At 47.3% G+C, this 16,409-nt stretch overlaps 1 protein-coding gene across 6 annotated transcripts in view; it reads right to left on the minus strand.

The window, feature by feature from the left end:
- Positions 1-16,409, minus strand: part of Gria1 (glutamate ionotropic receptor AMPA type subunit 1) — a 316,597-nt gene that overhangs the window by 136,328 nt on the left and 163,860 nt on the right. For 5 of the 6 annotated variants that reach the window (XM_038326151.1, XM_038326149.1, XM_038326150.1 and 2 more), the window contains exons 3-4: positions 6,585-6,824; positions 2,515-2,699 (exon numbers count right to left, since the gene is read on the minus strand). In XM_038326151.1, the coding sequence (XP_038182079.1) occupies positions 2,515-2,699; positions 6,585-6,824 (425 nt within the window). The remainder of the gene's footprint in view (positions 1-2,514; positions 2,700-6,584; positions 6,825-16,409) is intronic. The other variant, XM_038326152.1, reaches the window with a different exon arrangement.

The following is a 16,409-nucleotide window of genomic DNA, read 5'->3' on the forward strand; positions in this document are numbered from 1 at the left end:
TGAAGCTGGGAAGGTTAATTACACCGCTGGACTTCAGAGTCCTCAGTGAGCATTGCAGCAGAGGGATGAATCAAGATAGAGGTTGTGCCTCAAGCTCAGAGCCGCCATCTCCGCCATTATCCTCGGGGATGAACTTATCTTTCTAGCCACCGAGGGCATGGTTACCCACACACCAACCCCTTTCCTGCCTGAGCCAAGCGACCTGAAACTCCTGGTTTGTTGGCATCAGGCCTTCCTCTCACTCACAATTGTCTTCCATACTCCGGATGTGGCTGATTGTTCCTGGGCTCCCTGACTTGTAATTAATTGTTCTTTGTAGTCAGGATCGAAGGATAGCTCAGTCCTAAGTGATAAATTTCCACTTCAAATGGCACCTGTCACAGTCCATGTGACGTGAGGAGTAGAAAGCTGGAACCTCTTCCCTGGTGGCCCCTGGTGTGGAGCAGTAGGCTATAGGCTCACTGGCCAGTGAGCCCCAGGGATCAACCAGCCATCTTCAGCTCCTCAGGGCTGGAATTACAAATCTTTACCACCCCACTCAGCTCTGTAAGTGTGTGCTAGAGTTGAACTCAGGTCCTCATGCTTGTGCTGCTGCACAAGCACTTTACTAGTTGAGATGCATCCCTTACTTCAGAAAGTTGTATTAAAAAAAGTAAATGCATGAGTGTTTTGCCTGCATGTATGACTATATACCACACATGTGCCTGGTGCCTGTGGAGGCCAGAAAGGGAGCTGGATCTCCTGGGACTGAAATACAAATGGTTATAACCACTATGTGGTTGCTGGGAACCAAACCCAGATCCTCTGCAGGAACAACCAGAAGAGGACCTCTGAGCCATCGCTCCAGTCACGAGGAAAGTTATGCTTTGAAGATATTGGACCATGTTCTCAAATCCAGCTTTGTTTGCTTCCTGATTTTCTTCTATATTAACTGTGAGATCTTTGTTAACAAAACAAAGCAACTCTTCTTCATCTGTAACAGGGAAATGGATAGGAGCTATTTGATCTACAGCGTGTAAGGATGAATGTTATCTACAGAAAGAGTCACTGCAGTGCCTTCTTTCCTCGGCTGTGAGCACCCAGAAAACAGCAGCATGACACAATCCAGGACAAGCCACCATTCTAGTAAGGGCACCTTGAAGTCATTCATTCTATCTGTTTCCCATCGCAGCTCATCCCTGTCCCCCACCCCAGGTTTGTAGCAGATAAATTCGTTTGTGGTCCGAGAGGGAAATGACTCATGAAGCCGGTACAGCTGGCACTATGAATAGCAGCAATAGGCAGCATTTCCACACACCACGTCCTAGGGACAGACTTCTTTCTAAGGTTGTTCCATGTCCTGGTCCTTCTAGTCCTCGTAACAGCAGTCAAGAGGAAGTTATTGTTATTTTTGTTGTGCAGAGTGGGGATGTGAGGTGGAAATAGATTATCAGCCTGATCCAAGGTCATGAAGCTAGCTAACACTTGACCTGGAAGCCGGCCCCCCAGCTGGTTTGCTTCCAGAATCTCTGCCTTTATCCTTTGCCCTTTACTGCCCTCACCATCACCCCAGATGCTAGCACTCAGTACCCGACTACAGCCCAGAGGACTTCTATCACCATAGAAACAATTTTATGCTCGTTTCTCTTCAAGAGCAAACCCCAAATCTACACTTGACACTGCAGAACACACATAGTTAACTCTAGAAAGAGCCCATGGCTTCCAAGGTCTTCCCTGTTCTGTGGTGGAGGCTTCACAGCCGTCACTGATCTGGTGATGAGGCCCCTCGCGGGGGGTTCAGGGTCTTGAGGAACATTAACCAGCCTTGTCATATTGTCAAGTACCTTAAAAGCCCATCTTTCATTATATGGCACTGTTCAAACATGACTGCACGCCTCCTCCTTGCTAGTTCATCTGAATACACAAATGCAGCTCAAAAAGAAGACAGTGATCTACATAGTGGCACTCCCGGCTTGGCTGCCAGACTTTCTCTGATTCTGACACCATAGCAAATACAGTTTAGAGCCTGCTAACTGAAGCTGTTGAAGTTACAGAACCTATTCATAGGATATGCCATCCTTTCTGCTCTCGGAGGCAGGAACTGTTAGAGGAAGGAGTAGAAAGGGAGGTTGCCCCTAAAACAGGTCATCGGGTCAAAGTCATGTGATACCCAATACTGGTTCTGTGAGTGACACAGCCCAGGATGAACTCAGGACTCTGTCTGCAGCTTAGGCTCTGTAAGCTCTAAAAGACAATGAAATTTAATTTTAACAATAAAGAGGAGCCTAAGAAGTAAGTTTTTGGTCAGCCAGTGTTAGGACCCCTTGGAGTGTCTTATCAAGGCTCCCATGGCTTTGTTACTTCATCAAGTATCAGATTAAAATTTTAGGACTCACAGAATGTAAAATGGAAGGCATCAAGTCTCACCTCCTCAAGAGTCCTCTTTAGACCCCCTCTCCCTAACACCTGAAGCACATGCATCTTCTCCCGAATTATCTCCGGTGCCTGCTCTGTGCCCCCTGTTGCCTTTAGTACCTGGCCCAGGATGGCGTTGAGGCGTTCTGATTCACAGTCCACCACCACCAGCCTCTCCTTTTTCTTCTCCAGGTCCTGAAAGAGCATCCGGTAGCCTTCTTCGGTGGTTGTCAGAATGTTGACAGCCGTCACCTGCCAGTTTTTCTCTGCAGCTGTATCCAAGACTCTCTGCAGGACTGACAGGCCTGCAGTGGAGGGGCGGACAGAGACATGGCAGCGTCAGCATTCACAGGTGACATCCTCTGCTGCCTGCACTTGATGCAGCCCACCCCTCCTTCCACCAAGTACATTTAGCTATCTGTCTGCATCCACCTTCTATGCCCACTTTCTCTCTGCAGTCACTGCTGTTTGCATCCACTTCCCTCAGTGGTCCCTGCTGTCCCCCACCCTGTTCCTGTAACAAGTTCAGTTCCTGCTCTCTGTGGGTCTGAATGCCACAGAGCGCAAGCGTCTGGTCCTTTTTTTTTTTTTTTTTTTTTTTTTTTTGCTATTCTGTTTACAGGACAGGGCAGACAATAAAAAGGACTTTTTGATTAAAAACCTCACAAAAGGTTCAGATCCAAAGTATAAGCTAAATGACTTTGACCAGCTTGCTTGCCTGTCTGAACTTTGATTTCCTTGAAGGTAAAGAGGTGGCATAAATAGCGCCTGCCTCCCAGTGTTCTGATGAAGATGAGACAGGCGTGTTGGGTGTGGGCTGCTCTGATACCTTAAGGGTTTCCTAAATGATATCTGTTATTATTTGGGGACAGAGGTACTTTGAATGAGAAGATCGCAGAGAGTCTCATGTATATGAACACTTACTTGATCCCCAGTTAGTGGTGCCCTTTGAGGAGGTTATGGAATCTTAGGAAGGTGGAACCTTAGTAGAGGAAGTACGACCCTGGGAATGGGTGGTCAGGTTTTACAGCTTTGTCCTACTTCTGGTTCTCTTTCTCTGCTTACCGTGGGCAGATGCAATGGGATTAAGTCCCGCTCCCTGCTCCAGCTGCCATGCCTTCCCCAGCATGCTGAACTGACTATTTGTCCCTCTGGGACTCTGAACCAAAATATGCCCTTCCTTCCTTAAGACGCTTTTCTCGGGACATTTCATCATGGCAGCAGAAAAGTAACCAATACAGGGAAATTTAGTAATTTTTTATAGAACAGGCCAACCTAGTATCTAAAGATAGCTAATAACTGAGACAAATCTGTGGAATTTGGTTACGGCTCCAATAGCTAATACTTGGTCACACAGTAGGTGTTCAGTAAATGTGTTCTCTATCCCCCACTCCTTTGATTAATGTTGACTGTGCAGAGGGCCCTGTTTCTCAGCACTACTGCTTTCTGCTTCCGGACTCCATTGTGCACTTGTTTGCTTTTGTGCAGTGAAGGACCACAAACTTAGTGTCGTGTCTCAGTGAAAAGGTACAGCCTACATTTCAGGGAGCCAGGGCAGTGTTGTTGGCGGAGCTCGTCACTTTGTCAGTGCTCTGGGAGAGAGTCCATTCTCTTGTCTCCCTAGCTCATGTTTATCTGCTCTCTCTGCTCATATCCTTTAGCGCAGGGCCCTTTTCATCTTCAAAGCCAGCAACGATGGCCCAGGCTTCCTGATTCAATCTGATGCCAAGTCTTCTGACTCCCATGGTCACTGTCCAAGGTCAGCTAATGAGCAGCCCTGTTTGCATCTGTAACCTTAGCTCCCCTTTGGCCTCAGCATTCACATGCTTTCCAGCTCCAGGGACAAGGAATGGAACAGGGTGGTGGTGGAAGTAGGTCGGCATTGTGCCTGTCACAGACAGCTATTTTGCTGTCACATTGCAAATTAATCTTTTGTATGCATTCCATGTCTAACTCCTAGTGATACTGTTAATCCTTTCTATGGTGACCAATATGGCATCAGACCCCAGGAAACATCTCCAAATTGATTCTGATCTGATTTTCCACTTTGTATCATTTTCAGCATAAGTTGTGTTGTGTGCGTGAGCTCCATGTTTGCTGAGCCCTCACTGTGTGTTTGGCACTGTTTTGCCGGCTTTCCTCTTTTAGTTAACGAGTTTCTAAGGGGTCGGTCTTACTCTGATCCCTGTTTTGAAGATGTGGACACCAAATTTCATCATTCCATGATTACACAACCAGAAAACGGCACAACTCAGGGTCTGGGTTTTGAGGTGGACACAGCCCTTTGCATAGTGTGGGTTCTTTTGTAAACCTAAGAAATTCCTTCTAGGGCTACATTACGTTTTTCTGGAGTTGCCACTTCTGATTTAAGCCTTTATTATGTCACAAGGTTGTCCTGAAATGGACCACTGGCAGATGACCCAAACAGTGGATGATGTCAGAGAAGGGAAATCATCAAAATAGGGAGAGACAAGAAGAGATCAAAGAAAACAGAAAGAAATGGATGCTTCTGTTCTTCCCTCTGCACCTACCTTTCTGAACAGTACCTTCTCCTCTGCCTATAAAACCATTTTAACCAGCCACCCTCCTATCCAAAGTCTCTAAGTTTCTCTGAGAGAAACTCTGCCAGGGAAATGCTACCCTGCCTCTAGGCTTTCAAGTTCCAGACCATTTATCTTTTTACACTAACAATGACAGTGTTCTTACAGGACAAGGCCATGCATAAGAGGGAGGCAGGGCAGGGCGAGCACACAGCATAGGGGTCCGAAGAAGAGTTCCTAGTTAGAGGATGAGTGAGCAGAGAAAATAGGATGTAATGCAGAAGAAGCTGAGGACCATATAGGTAGATGTGACAGATAAATGCACCCCAGCATAAAGAAGCTACACAGAGTAAAGCATATGGAAACCAATTGGGAAATGCGATGGCAAAATTCAAAGGGAGCAGGGTTAAAAAAGCTCTAGGGGATGATGGTGGTGATGGCAGCAACGATGGCTGAGAGGGGTGATGATGACGTTTGGAGTGAGGGTGTTTCTATCACATGATAATGATGATGATGATGATGATAATGATGATGGTGATGATGATGGTGGTGATGATGGTGATGATGGTGATGATGATGGTGATGATGGTGATGATGGTGATGATGATGGTGGTGGTGATGATGATGATGATGATGATGATGGTGATGATGATGGTGGTGGTGATGATGATGGTGGTGGTGGTGATGATGTGATGACAGTGACGCTGATCAAGATGATGATGATGATGGATGGTGGTGGTGATAATGTGATGACAGTGATGCTGATCAAGATGATGGTGGTGATGGTGGTGATGACGATGATGATGGTGATGATGATGGTGATGATGATGATGATGGTGATGATGATGGTGGTGGTGGTGATGATGTGATGACAGTGACACTGATTCAAGATGATGGTGGTGATAGTGGTGGTGATGATGACGATGATGGTGGTGGTGGTGGTGGTGATGATGATGATGATGGTGGTGGTGGTGGTGGTGATGCTCACGATCGTGACGGTAGTGGTGATGATGATGGGATGATAGGGATGATAACGGTGACGGCGGTGACAGTGATGGTGATGACGGTGCTGCTGCTGTTGATGGTGAAGACGATATTGGTGACAGCAGATACCACATAGTGAGGGTGGTATTTGCTACATTGTAGGCAATGAACAAACATGTTTCAGTCATTAGCTCATTAAATCTTCATAATACATTCTTGAGCAGAAGCAATTCATTCTCATTCTGGACATGAGGGAATGAAGGCATGGAGAATTCGACACACTAAGCAAGTGGTAACACTGATGCACCAAGAACCTTCCCAGAGTCACAGGGCTGGTGAGGAGAGAGCCTAGGATTCAGATCTTGGTCTGTTTTGTGCTCTATTAACCACACGGTGAGCGGTGATCCACGTTGCTGAAGACCCTGGACTTCAGAGACATGAGAGCTTGTGAATGGTAGAATGGCTCAACGGATTAGATATCTCTCTCAGAGGATATATTTTTATGCTCTGAGTTAAATATTGGCCATCCAGAAATCATTGCACACAAATTAAGCACCTGGCTTGCTTCCCCATGTGCTCTAAGGAGAAGGAGGAGGGGCATCACTCTTCCTGCTGTTGATTTTTCTCCATCCCTCAACCATGTCCTTTCCTTAACCCTTGGCTTACCCCGGTCAGCATCATAAATGTAGACAAAGGTCTGCCACTTGTAATGGTCGATGATGCTAATGAGAGCTTCCTGTAGTTCCGGGCGCAGCTGAAGGACGAACTGATTGGATGTGTCAACGGGAAAGCTTGGAGTAATGAAGCACACGTGGAGGGCCCCACAGAAAGAGGTCAGCATGTTGACAGTCCTTCGTTCATAAAACCCAAAGATGGCATAGACTCCTTTGGAGAACTGGGAACAGACTAGAAAAGAAGGTAAGATAGGTTAGTGGGGGCTGGGGAGCCTCTCACTGGATAAGAGTGCTTGCTGCATAGCATGAAGACCTGAGTTCAGATCCCAGCACCGGTGGAAACAGCCAGGTATAATTTCAAATACCTGTAACCCCAAGTGGGGAGACATGAAAATCCATGGGTCTCACTGGCCACCAGCCCAGCCAAAACTAGTAATCTCTAGGTTCAGTGAGAGGCCTTTATATGAAGGGAATAAAGGCAGAGAGCAGCAGAGGGTGACACCCAATAGCCTCCCTTCTGAATGTGTGCACATAGGTTCACACACTTGCATACATACATGTATATACATGAGTACCACCTCCAATTAATGAATAGAAGGTGCTGTAGACCAATGGTCAGATGGCTCAAATAATCCATTTAACCCACCATCCCTTGCCATCTGCTGTCTAGCTGTTCACCCTACCAATCAGCCATCCACCCGTGCCTTCAAATGCCAGTCTGGTCACCAGTCCATTGATTGTCCCATCTTTCCATTCTAAGCACACTTTCATTTGTGCAAACCCTCCTCCATCTGTCCACAGCCAATGTTTATCAGATGCCTGTTATAGATCAGTGGTATTGTGATTATTGATTATAGTAGCCACACAGCAAACCACATCTACATAATTAGCTCCTCTTGTCACCACAAGAACTGTGTTAAGAAAAGATTGACAGGGTCACTTTTCAGAGGGCCAATTGAAACCGATGGTTCAAAGCAAATTTGTGCTGGGGAGATGGCGGAGTGGGTAAAATGTTGATCATGAAAGTGGGGAGGAAGGTGGGAATTTGAATCCCTGCAGTGTGGAAGGCTGGGCACAGTAGTACGTGTGCCTGTAATCTTACTGCTTTACGGTTAGATGGGAGCCGGAGACAGGAGGGTGTCTGGAATCTCTTGGGGCAGCTAGTCTGCGTACACTGGCAAACAATAGAGAAAACCTGTCTCAAGTAAGAGAAAGAAAGATGAGCTTGTGGGACTGTCTTCAGACTTCCATGTGAGCACGCTGACAAACACAGGCACACACACAGTTAACGGGCATGCTCATGTATATATGTTCTAGGTCAAATCCCAGTGGGTAGATATGCTGCCTGTGTGGTCACCTTTCATTTCCTTAGCCACAACTTTACGAGGAAGCTTAAAAACTGCTCTAGGAAGGGCGGCAGCCTACTATTGTTGCTGACATGGGTTTAGGAACACAAATATTGATCTTCTCCGCCTTATCCTTCCTCTCAGTGTAAGTCTGCTGATGTTCATGTTGCAATCATACATCTTGCTGGGAGATTTCTAGCCTTTTCAGACCATCAGCCGCAACAACAGCTTGGCTGTGTAAATATCCCCAAAGGATCCATTCCGTAGGACTCCAGCAGTTACCAATCTTGGTTTTGTGGGTGATTACATTGCTGCTTAGATGAGAATGTGATGGGAACAAGACCAAGGGCATGGGATTGAGCTGCCCCTCAGTCAGTCTGGACTCTTCACTTTTCTATCTGATACAGGCTGGAGAGTTTACAGTCTTTGCTTCAGCGAGGGGACATCCAGACCTTCAGTGTACATTAACATACTGAGTCTTCAAAACTATTCCTAGAGAATGATTATTATTGTCAATATGCTTGAGAATTTCACACAGGATTACATTGTATTTCAGTTGTCTCCACCCCTGACACCCAAACTCCAGCTCCTCCCAGGCTTTCTCAACACTTTGACAACTTGCCCGCTGACTGACAGATCTTCATCTAGACCGAACATCATGAGATGTCTACTCTAACCTGCTCCATGGCTGTCCCGAGAGCTGACAGTGATAATCATGGCCTATTTGATATTTTAAATTACTACCCATTATTCACATGCTATATAATTTTTGGGAAATGCTTGAAGCTTTTTGGATATTCTATGATTACTCTCAGAATTTTTTTCTAATTAAACTTTTAGTGTAGAAAAGAATAGGTTTCAGTACAATGGCATTTTCTTTTTTTAAATTGGTTTTTATTGAGCTCTACATTTTTCTCTGCTCCTCTCCCTGCCTCTCTCCTCCCCCTTTCAGCCTTCCCCCAAGGTCCCCATGCTTTCAATTTACTTAGGAGATCTTGTCTTTTTCTACTTCCCATGTAGATTAGATCTATGTAAGTGTTTCTTAGGGTCCTCATTGTTGTCTAAGTTCTCTGGGATTGTGGTTTGTAGGCTGGCTTTCTTTGCTTTATGTTTAAAAACCACCTATGAGTGAGTACATGTGACAATTGTCTTTCTGTGTCTGGGTTACCTCACTCAAAATAATGTTTTCTAGCTCTATCCATTTTCCTGCAAAATTCAAGATGTCATTATTTTTTCTTCTGTGTAGTACTCCATTGTATAAATGTACCACATTTTCCTTATCCATTCTTCGGTAGAGGGGCATTTAGGTTGTTTTCAGGTTCTGGCTATGACAAACAATGCTGCTATGAACATAGTCGAGCACATGTCCTGGTGGCACAATTGGGCATCCTTTAGATATATACCCAAAAGTGGTATTGCTGGGTCTGGAGGAAGGTTGTTTCCTAATTTTCTGAGAAATTGCCACACTGACATCCAAAGGGGCTGTACCAGCTTGCGTTCCCACCAGCAATGCAGAAGTGTTCCCTTTTCCCCACAACCTCTCCAGCATAAGTTGTCATCAGTGTTTTTGATCTTGGCCATTCTTACAGTTGTAAGATGGAATCTCAGAGTTGTTTTGAGGAAGGTTGTTTCCCAATTTTCTGAGAAATCGCTATGGCATTTTCATGGGTGTGTGTTCTTTGCTCACCTCCCACCTCACTGCTCTCTCGTCCTCTCCTGCTCTTCCTACTGGTCCCTTCATTCTCACTAAACAGCCCTCATGTGCACATTTTGAATCTAGATTCCCTGACAGAGAAAGCATGAGATAACAGTCTTTCTTCTTCCTCTTTTTCTCCCTCTTTTCAGTAGATTCCTTCCTTCGCTACATGGACCCCTTCCGCTATCGTGTGCACATGGACACACCACACACACACACACACACACACACACACACACACACACACACACATGCATGCATACACACACATGCATGCATACACACACATACATGCATACACACACATCTAAATACACACATACATGTGCATACAGTTTTAAATCATCTGGGTTATATGAGAGGCAGCATGGTGTATGTTTTTTTTAGCAGTGGAATCCATTCTCTCCCTGAAACTAAAGGAAGCTTATCAACTAGACAAACCAAAGGAAACAAAATACATCATTTTACTTCCTTCTGGTTCTAAGATTCCCACTGCACACTGGAAAAGTCCCTGATGTCTGAGCAGGACACAGGGTCTGAAAACTGCCCAGTTGACCTTTCCTGCCTTGCTCAATCTCCTCACTCCCTGATTGGCCATCCTGGCTGTCACTCGGCATCTACAGCCCAGTGGTTTTCTCTAGGGACTCTGCTTTCTCTTCTAGCCTGTAGCACTGTTTCTCTCCTCTCTGCAAAGAGCGATCCTCCGCAGTCCTTTCTCAGCCTGTGTCACTTTCCCAAGCAGACTGCCTCTCCTCCCCTCCCCACCACCAGCCTACCACTTCACGGGCCTCTGCTCCCATCCCTTAGTCACTGTATCAAAAAATGACAGCCTTGGCTGCTGTATACATCTGGAGCTATTTTGCTCCACGCGGATTCTCTGAATGGAATAATTACTGTGTCCTGGAGCAAGCAGAGTGCTTGGCACACCATAGGTGCTTAATAAATACTTGATGCAGGAATGCACGCTGGATGCTCGAGGGGAAGTTCGTGTGGCCCAGAGTAAGTGATGGAAGGAGCTGGTCCCCTGGACCTCCTTCTCTGTTGCTTCTTTCTGAGGTGGCTCCTTAGCCTCCTCCACTCAAACTATTTTCTCTTTCTGCCTAATGAGACTCCCTTTCTGTTCACAGCCCACAATAGGCACTGTCTTTAAATGTCTATTGTAATTACTAGACTCAGGTTTTCCATAAGTATGGATTTTTTTTTCTACCAGGGAACTTGTGTTGTAAATTATCCACCCATGTTAAATATAGATTTGTCAAAATGCACAATCTATCTTCCAGGGGTTAGTGTGCATAGGGCGCACATAAACCCTGTTGAAATATTATAATCTGCTCCATGGTATTTTTAGGCTCCCGCCTCTCCCCTTGGGGCAGTGAAATACTGTCCTGTACCATGAGAATCCAGCTTCCAGACCTATTACCCTGTGCCGCCTTCTCCTTTCACACGTTCAGCCGGGTCTCTGGGGTCCTAGTGGCTGTGGCAGTTTTTGCTAGAAATTTAGAAGTTGAGGAGGGGAAGAAGGGCTGTGGGGAGAGAGGGAAAAGAGAGGGTGTAGAGGGAGGGAAAAGAGGGGATAGGGAGGGAGATGGCTCTGCCTAAATCCTTAGGCACAACAGACCATAAGTTCCTTCTCAAATAACCTCCTGTTTTTTTTCTTTTAACACTTTTCTCTTTCATAAAAGTGGATTCTCTATCCTTTAGACTAAGAGTCTGTGATTTACCACTGTTCCCTAAAAGAATATAGGGTGGGGGGGATGACCTAGCTTTCATTTCCTTGGGTGGGCTCCACCTTGCGGTCACTGAGCTCAGTCTTTTTACTTTGGTGTGCCTCTTCATTTCAGCTAAACCCTAGAGGAATAAAAGGAGAGGGATAGAGGTAGAGGGAAGGAAAAGAGTTGGGAGCACGCAGAGAGAAAGGGAGAGGGAGAGAGGATACTCCACAGATCCCAGGCCTGTATAGAAGGGCAGTCATACTGTAAGGCATGGCTTTGGATCTGTGAAAACACACAGTCACAGCAGAGAAAAGGGCGCCACAGAGCAAGGACTGGACTAGATAGCAGAAGACCCCGATGGTCCTCTTTTTCTTTTAAACATTATGAAGAGCTTGGATGACCTTGAGCAAATTTAGTCTTCTTGGGGGCGGGTGTTTCTCAGCTATGAAACAATGGTTCAGACGCCGCCGTGTTCAGTTCCTTCAGGCACCGGCGTTCTAGAGTCTGGTCTAATTGACAGGAAAGTATTCACCGATTCAATGTTTGAGCTGTGTGAAGCTCAGACATTCAGGAACCCCCTTTGCAGCTCTTCAGTCCCAGAAGATGGTAGAGCTTCAGAGTCTTTTGATTCCACAGGAGGGAGTGTTGCCACTAAGGCCAGAGCCTGCAGAGGCAGGAGTTTCATTTAAGATGCAACATTTGACCTGTGGTGTGAGTTAGCTGAGGGTAGATGAGGGGTTGGAGGACACATTCCTGATTCCTGGATGTGACCAATAGGGATGAAGGAACAGGAGTGTTTCTAAGCAGAAGCGGGACCCCAGTGTATACCTTCTGGCTGAAGCACAGACTCCCAGCAGAGACTCCCAGCAGGCTGCATTGTGTGTGGGATCTACAGCATAGGAACTCCTGGGTAGCACAGGAGCTGCTGGCGTTCATCAGTGTGTGCTGGCATTGGACCACTGATCCAGGGCCGAGGATGTCTCTTCACACTGACTCTTTCTAGCCCACCATGGAAATTACAGACTAGTGACCAACACACAGCGAAGACTGGACCTAAGAGTTCTGCCAGTCTGGCTAAGGAACACAAGTTCCTGAAATATTTGATATGCCGCCTTCTTTCTCTACAATGATGGAAAGAAATAGACTGGCTCACAGGTTGGCTTCAGGTCCTGAAAAATTCTTTCAGGTGCCCTTTGTCTGGCCAGGTTAAAAGGCACTGCATTAGGGCCATATGCATGGCTATCTATCTATCTATCTATCTACTTACCTATTTAGTCTTCATCATCATCTACCTCTATTAACCTCTGTCTATAATCTGTATCAACCTATCTCTAGCTACATATGTATGTATTCACCATGGTATGATCTTGATGTTATTTTATGTTTCCTCCATCCTGGGGAGATCATACATGATTATACACACACACACGCACACACACACACACACACACACACACACACGCATGCACACACATGCATACATGCACACGCACACGCACACATTCTCTTCTCTTCCCACGAATGTCCCCATTGACCCATTTGTTCACCTCCAAACAGCCAGCTCCTGATCCTCACGAGGCACCTATAGGACAGTAGAGATGGGTTGGTGAGCTTGGCAGGACCCCTGCCTCAACGATCAACATTCTGACAGTAGAAGGTAAGGAGAGTTACCAGGAAACAGTCATAATATCAATCGAGGCTCAGTGTCTATCAGAGATGAGCCCATTGTTCAGGTAGGGGCATCAATCCTCAGCCTCAGGAGGAGGCTCAGTGGCTAAAGTGCTTGCCATGCTCTAAAGTGAGCTAAGGCACTGGTACTCACATAGCAGACCTGGTGTGGTGTGCTGCACCCGCAATACTAGCCCTAGGGAGTCAAGGACAGAGAGGTGCAAGGATCCCTGGGATGTGTTGGCATCCGGTGTCAGGGAATCAGTGAACTCAAGATGCAGTGAAAGACTGCCTCAAAATCTGAGACCGAGAGAGATTAAGGAAGATGCTTGATGGCATCAATGTCTGGTCTATGTACACACACACACACACACACACACACACACACACGAGGCGGGAGGACAAGTATCACTAGAACGATATAAGGAGACCTCAACCAAAGCAGAGTTTTAGCTGCAGTCACTGTCTACAAAGCATATTCCAGGGGTAAGGAAGGAATGGCAGACACAAAGGTCCCGTGAGACCATGGAGCTCTGGGATCCTGCTGCTGTGTCCAGTGCAAGGCCCCTGCCTCCAGAACAGTCTGCAGGAGAGCACGTCCAACAACTGGAGGAAGTGAAAATCGAGGCCAGGGCTCTCCTTCGGGGAGACACAGGGCAGGAAAGGCCCCAAGCTGCTCAGCGTGGCAGCCCTGGCCAGGCTGCCGCTCACAGGGGCCTTTGATAGTCTCGCCTGGTTGCAGTACCGTCCACTTAGTATCAATAAATCTCGGGGCCTGGCCACTGTCCCTGACAGCTCCCTCCACAGGAGGGAACTCCCTGTATCAGCTGCTTTGTAATTGTCACTTCCTTTAAAACCTCTCTCTCTGACATTTCTCCTTGGCTCCTGGCTTCAATCCCTGGAAGTGTGTCAGCCTCATGGAAAATACTGGATAATGAGGTGACAGGGACAGCTTCCTTTTGGGGGAGGGAGATACAACATATACATATGTGAGAGGATGTGTAGACACTCACTGCCCCCCCCCCCCCCACCACGTACACCCTTTCAGTTTGGACTCTCATTCAACTCTAAGGTCTTGTCAAATTAAACCTGAGTTATGTCTGTCACTCAGAGGACAGGGCCCTGCCCCTTCCATGCTGTGGCTCTAGTCCTGACCCATGCAGAATTACCACATACTTGTTTCCATTTCCTCTGAACAAAACCACGCTCACTGAGGATTCTGAGACACATTTGGCGTATCTCTGTCACCTAGGAGGCAAACCCTCCCCAGGTCTCTGATACAGTTAACTACTATTTACTGTTGCAAGAAAATTGAGATATTGTGATGACCCCAGACAAGTGTGCTTCTGGCCTTTCTGGGGATTCTTAATGATTTCAGCAAGTCGCTCGTCAAGGGAAATCATGCAGGAGCCTGAGGATACTGAACAAACGGTCCTACTTGCTGTTAGAGCCAGTGCTGAGTGAGTGCTGGCCGCAGGCCAGGATGTGTGCTGCCTGTCCAGGTAAAGTAGCAGTTTATCCACCTGCAGAGGGGCATTAGAGAAGCCGCAGAGGGCAATGCAGACTGGGGTACAGGACCTGGCACAACGCTGGAGGTGAACAGAGACCTACTAAGTACCCGGGATCTACTAAGCTTAAGCACCTTGTTTGGTACCGGTATTTCTTTGCTCGGCTTGCTGGCATGTCTCTTCACCCAGGCCCAAGAGCCCTGACTGGATGGCTTCCGAAGAGCCAGCTTCCTCTGAGCAGTTTGAGCATTTACTATCCAGCTGGAGAACTGATGACCAGGCCCAGGAGGCCAATGGGATGTGACTGTGTATATGAGTCTGAGAATTAGAAACAGGCCAGGCTCACTGGCTTTGCGATCTAAATTCACTGTGTGGGTGTCTTGCTGAAGGAAAGGGGAGGGGCAGACTGACTGAGGAGCCTTGGCTCCTGCTGCTTCAGAACTCAGTAGGGCTCAGAGCTGTCCCCACAGAGACGCTGGCCTGGTGCTGATCGCTCTCCATCCTGAGCTATACTGGAAACATCTGGATGATGAGGTCCTTCTCCCTTCCCTCCTTCATACCTTCATCTCATCTCCCTCCCTCCCTCCCTCCCTCCCTCCCTCCCTCCCTCCCTCCCTCCCTCCCTCCCTCCCTCCCTCCCTTCCTCCCTCCCTCTCTCCTCCCTCCCTCCCTCCCTCCCTCCCTCTTCTCCTCTTCTCCCTCCCCCCTCCATCCCTCCCTCTTCTCCTCCCCTTTCTCCTTCCTTCCTCCCACCATTCTTCTCATCTTCCCCTGCCTTCCTTCCTCCTTCCCTCCACCTCTTCCTTTCCTCTTCCTCCTGTCCCTTCTCCCCTCCTTCTCTCTCTCTCCTCTCCCTCTCTTCCTTCTTCCCTCCCTCCACTAGAGCTTTCCTATGCATTAGAGCATGTATGTAGCTCTAAAGGAAGGAATGTTCTATGTCTTCTTAGTCTACTCATCTGGCAAATGTCCATTGAACACGCAGTGTGTGTTGGGCAGAAAGAAGGTTCCCGGTTCCGGGAGGCTGTGACAGGTCAGTGACGCAGGTGGTGAAAAAAATTCCCAAGATAGAAAAGGGATGCGTGGAGAGTTTGTTAGCTACACTATGGCCTCCTGCAGTGGGCAAGTCAGTGGAGATGGTCTACACAGAGGCATCCCGATGGTTGCCTTTATGGGGGCACAGTTCTATGCAACAGCAGGGCAGTGTCTCAGTGCGTAGGTTCGTCCAGGTTAATAGCGGTCTGGCCTTGAGGCTATGACAGTCTTGTCCTCAGCCTCTTAGCCTAAACTAGGATCCCCAACATGGGGATGAGCCCTGGATACACACTCTCCACTGTCATGGAGTCTGTGGTCCCAAAGGAGAGAGCGCTACCACAAACAGAAGGTCATTCTGGATGCTGCAGCTGTTACAAAGAAAATACAATAAGACCAGGAGAGGGTGGCCGGCTGCTTCTAACAGGTGGCCAAGGAGCCCCTCTCCATAGCAGCTGTGACTGAGTGGAAAAGTCATCATGGTGAAGAGCTGGTTAGGCAAGGGGCCAGAAGAGAGCTGCATGTAGAGGGATGGAAGCCCCGAAGAGAGCACAGCTACAAGATGTAACCTGGGAAAGCACAGCAAAGACCTGAGCTGGAGCTCAGTGGTGCTGTACTTGCCTAGCTTGTGTGAGACCTTGGATCCCTCCTCAGATCCTCAGGTGTGTGTGTGTGTGTGTGTGTGTGTGTGTGTGTGTGTAGATAGAAAGACAGAGATAGAAAGATAGATAGAAAGATAGATAGATAGACAGACAGACAGATAGGTGTACTTGCATGTGTAATACCCTTTCTCCATCATTGTGTGTGTGTGTGTGTGTGTGTGTGTGTGTGTGTGTAGAGGAGAAAGGTGGTACAGAC

The sequence above is a fragment of the Arvicola amphibius genome, chromosome 4 (genome assembly GCF_903992535.2).
Source record: "Arvicola amphibius chromosome 4, mArvAmp1.2, whole genome shotgun sequence".
NCBI lineage: Eukaryota > Metazoa > Chordata > Mammalia > Rodentia > Cricetidae > Arvicola > Arvicola amphibius.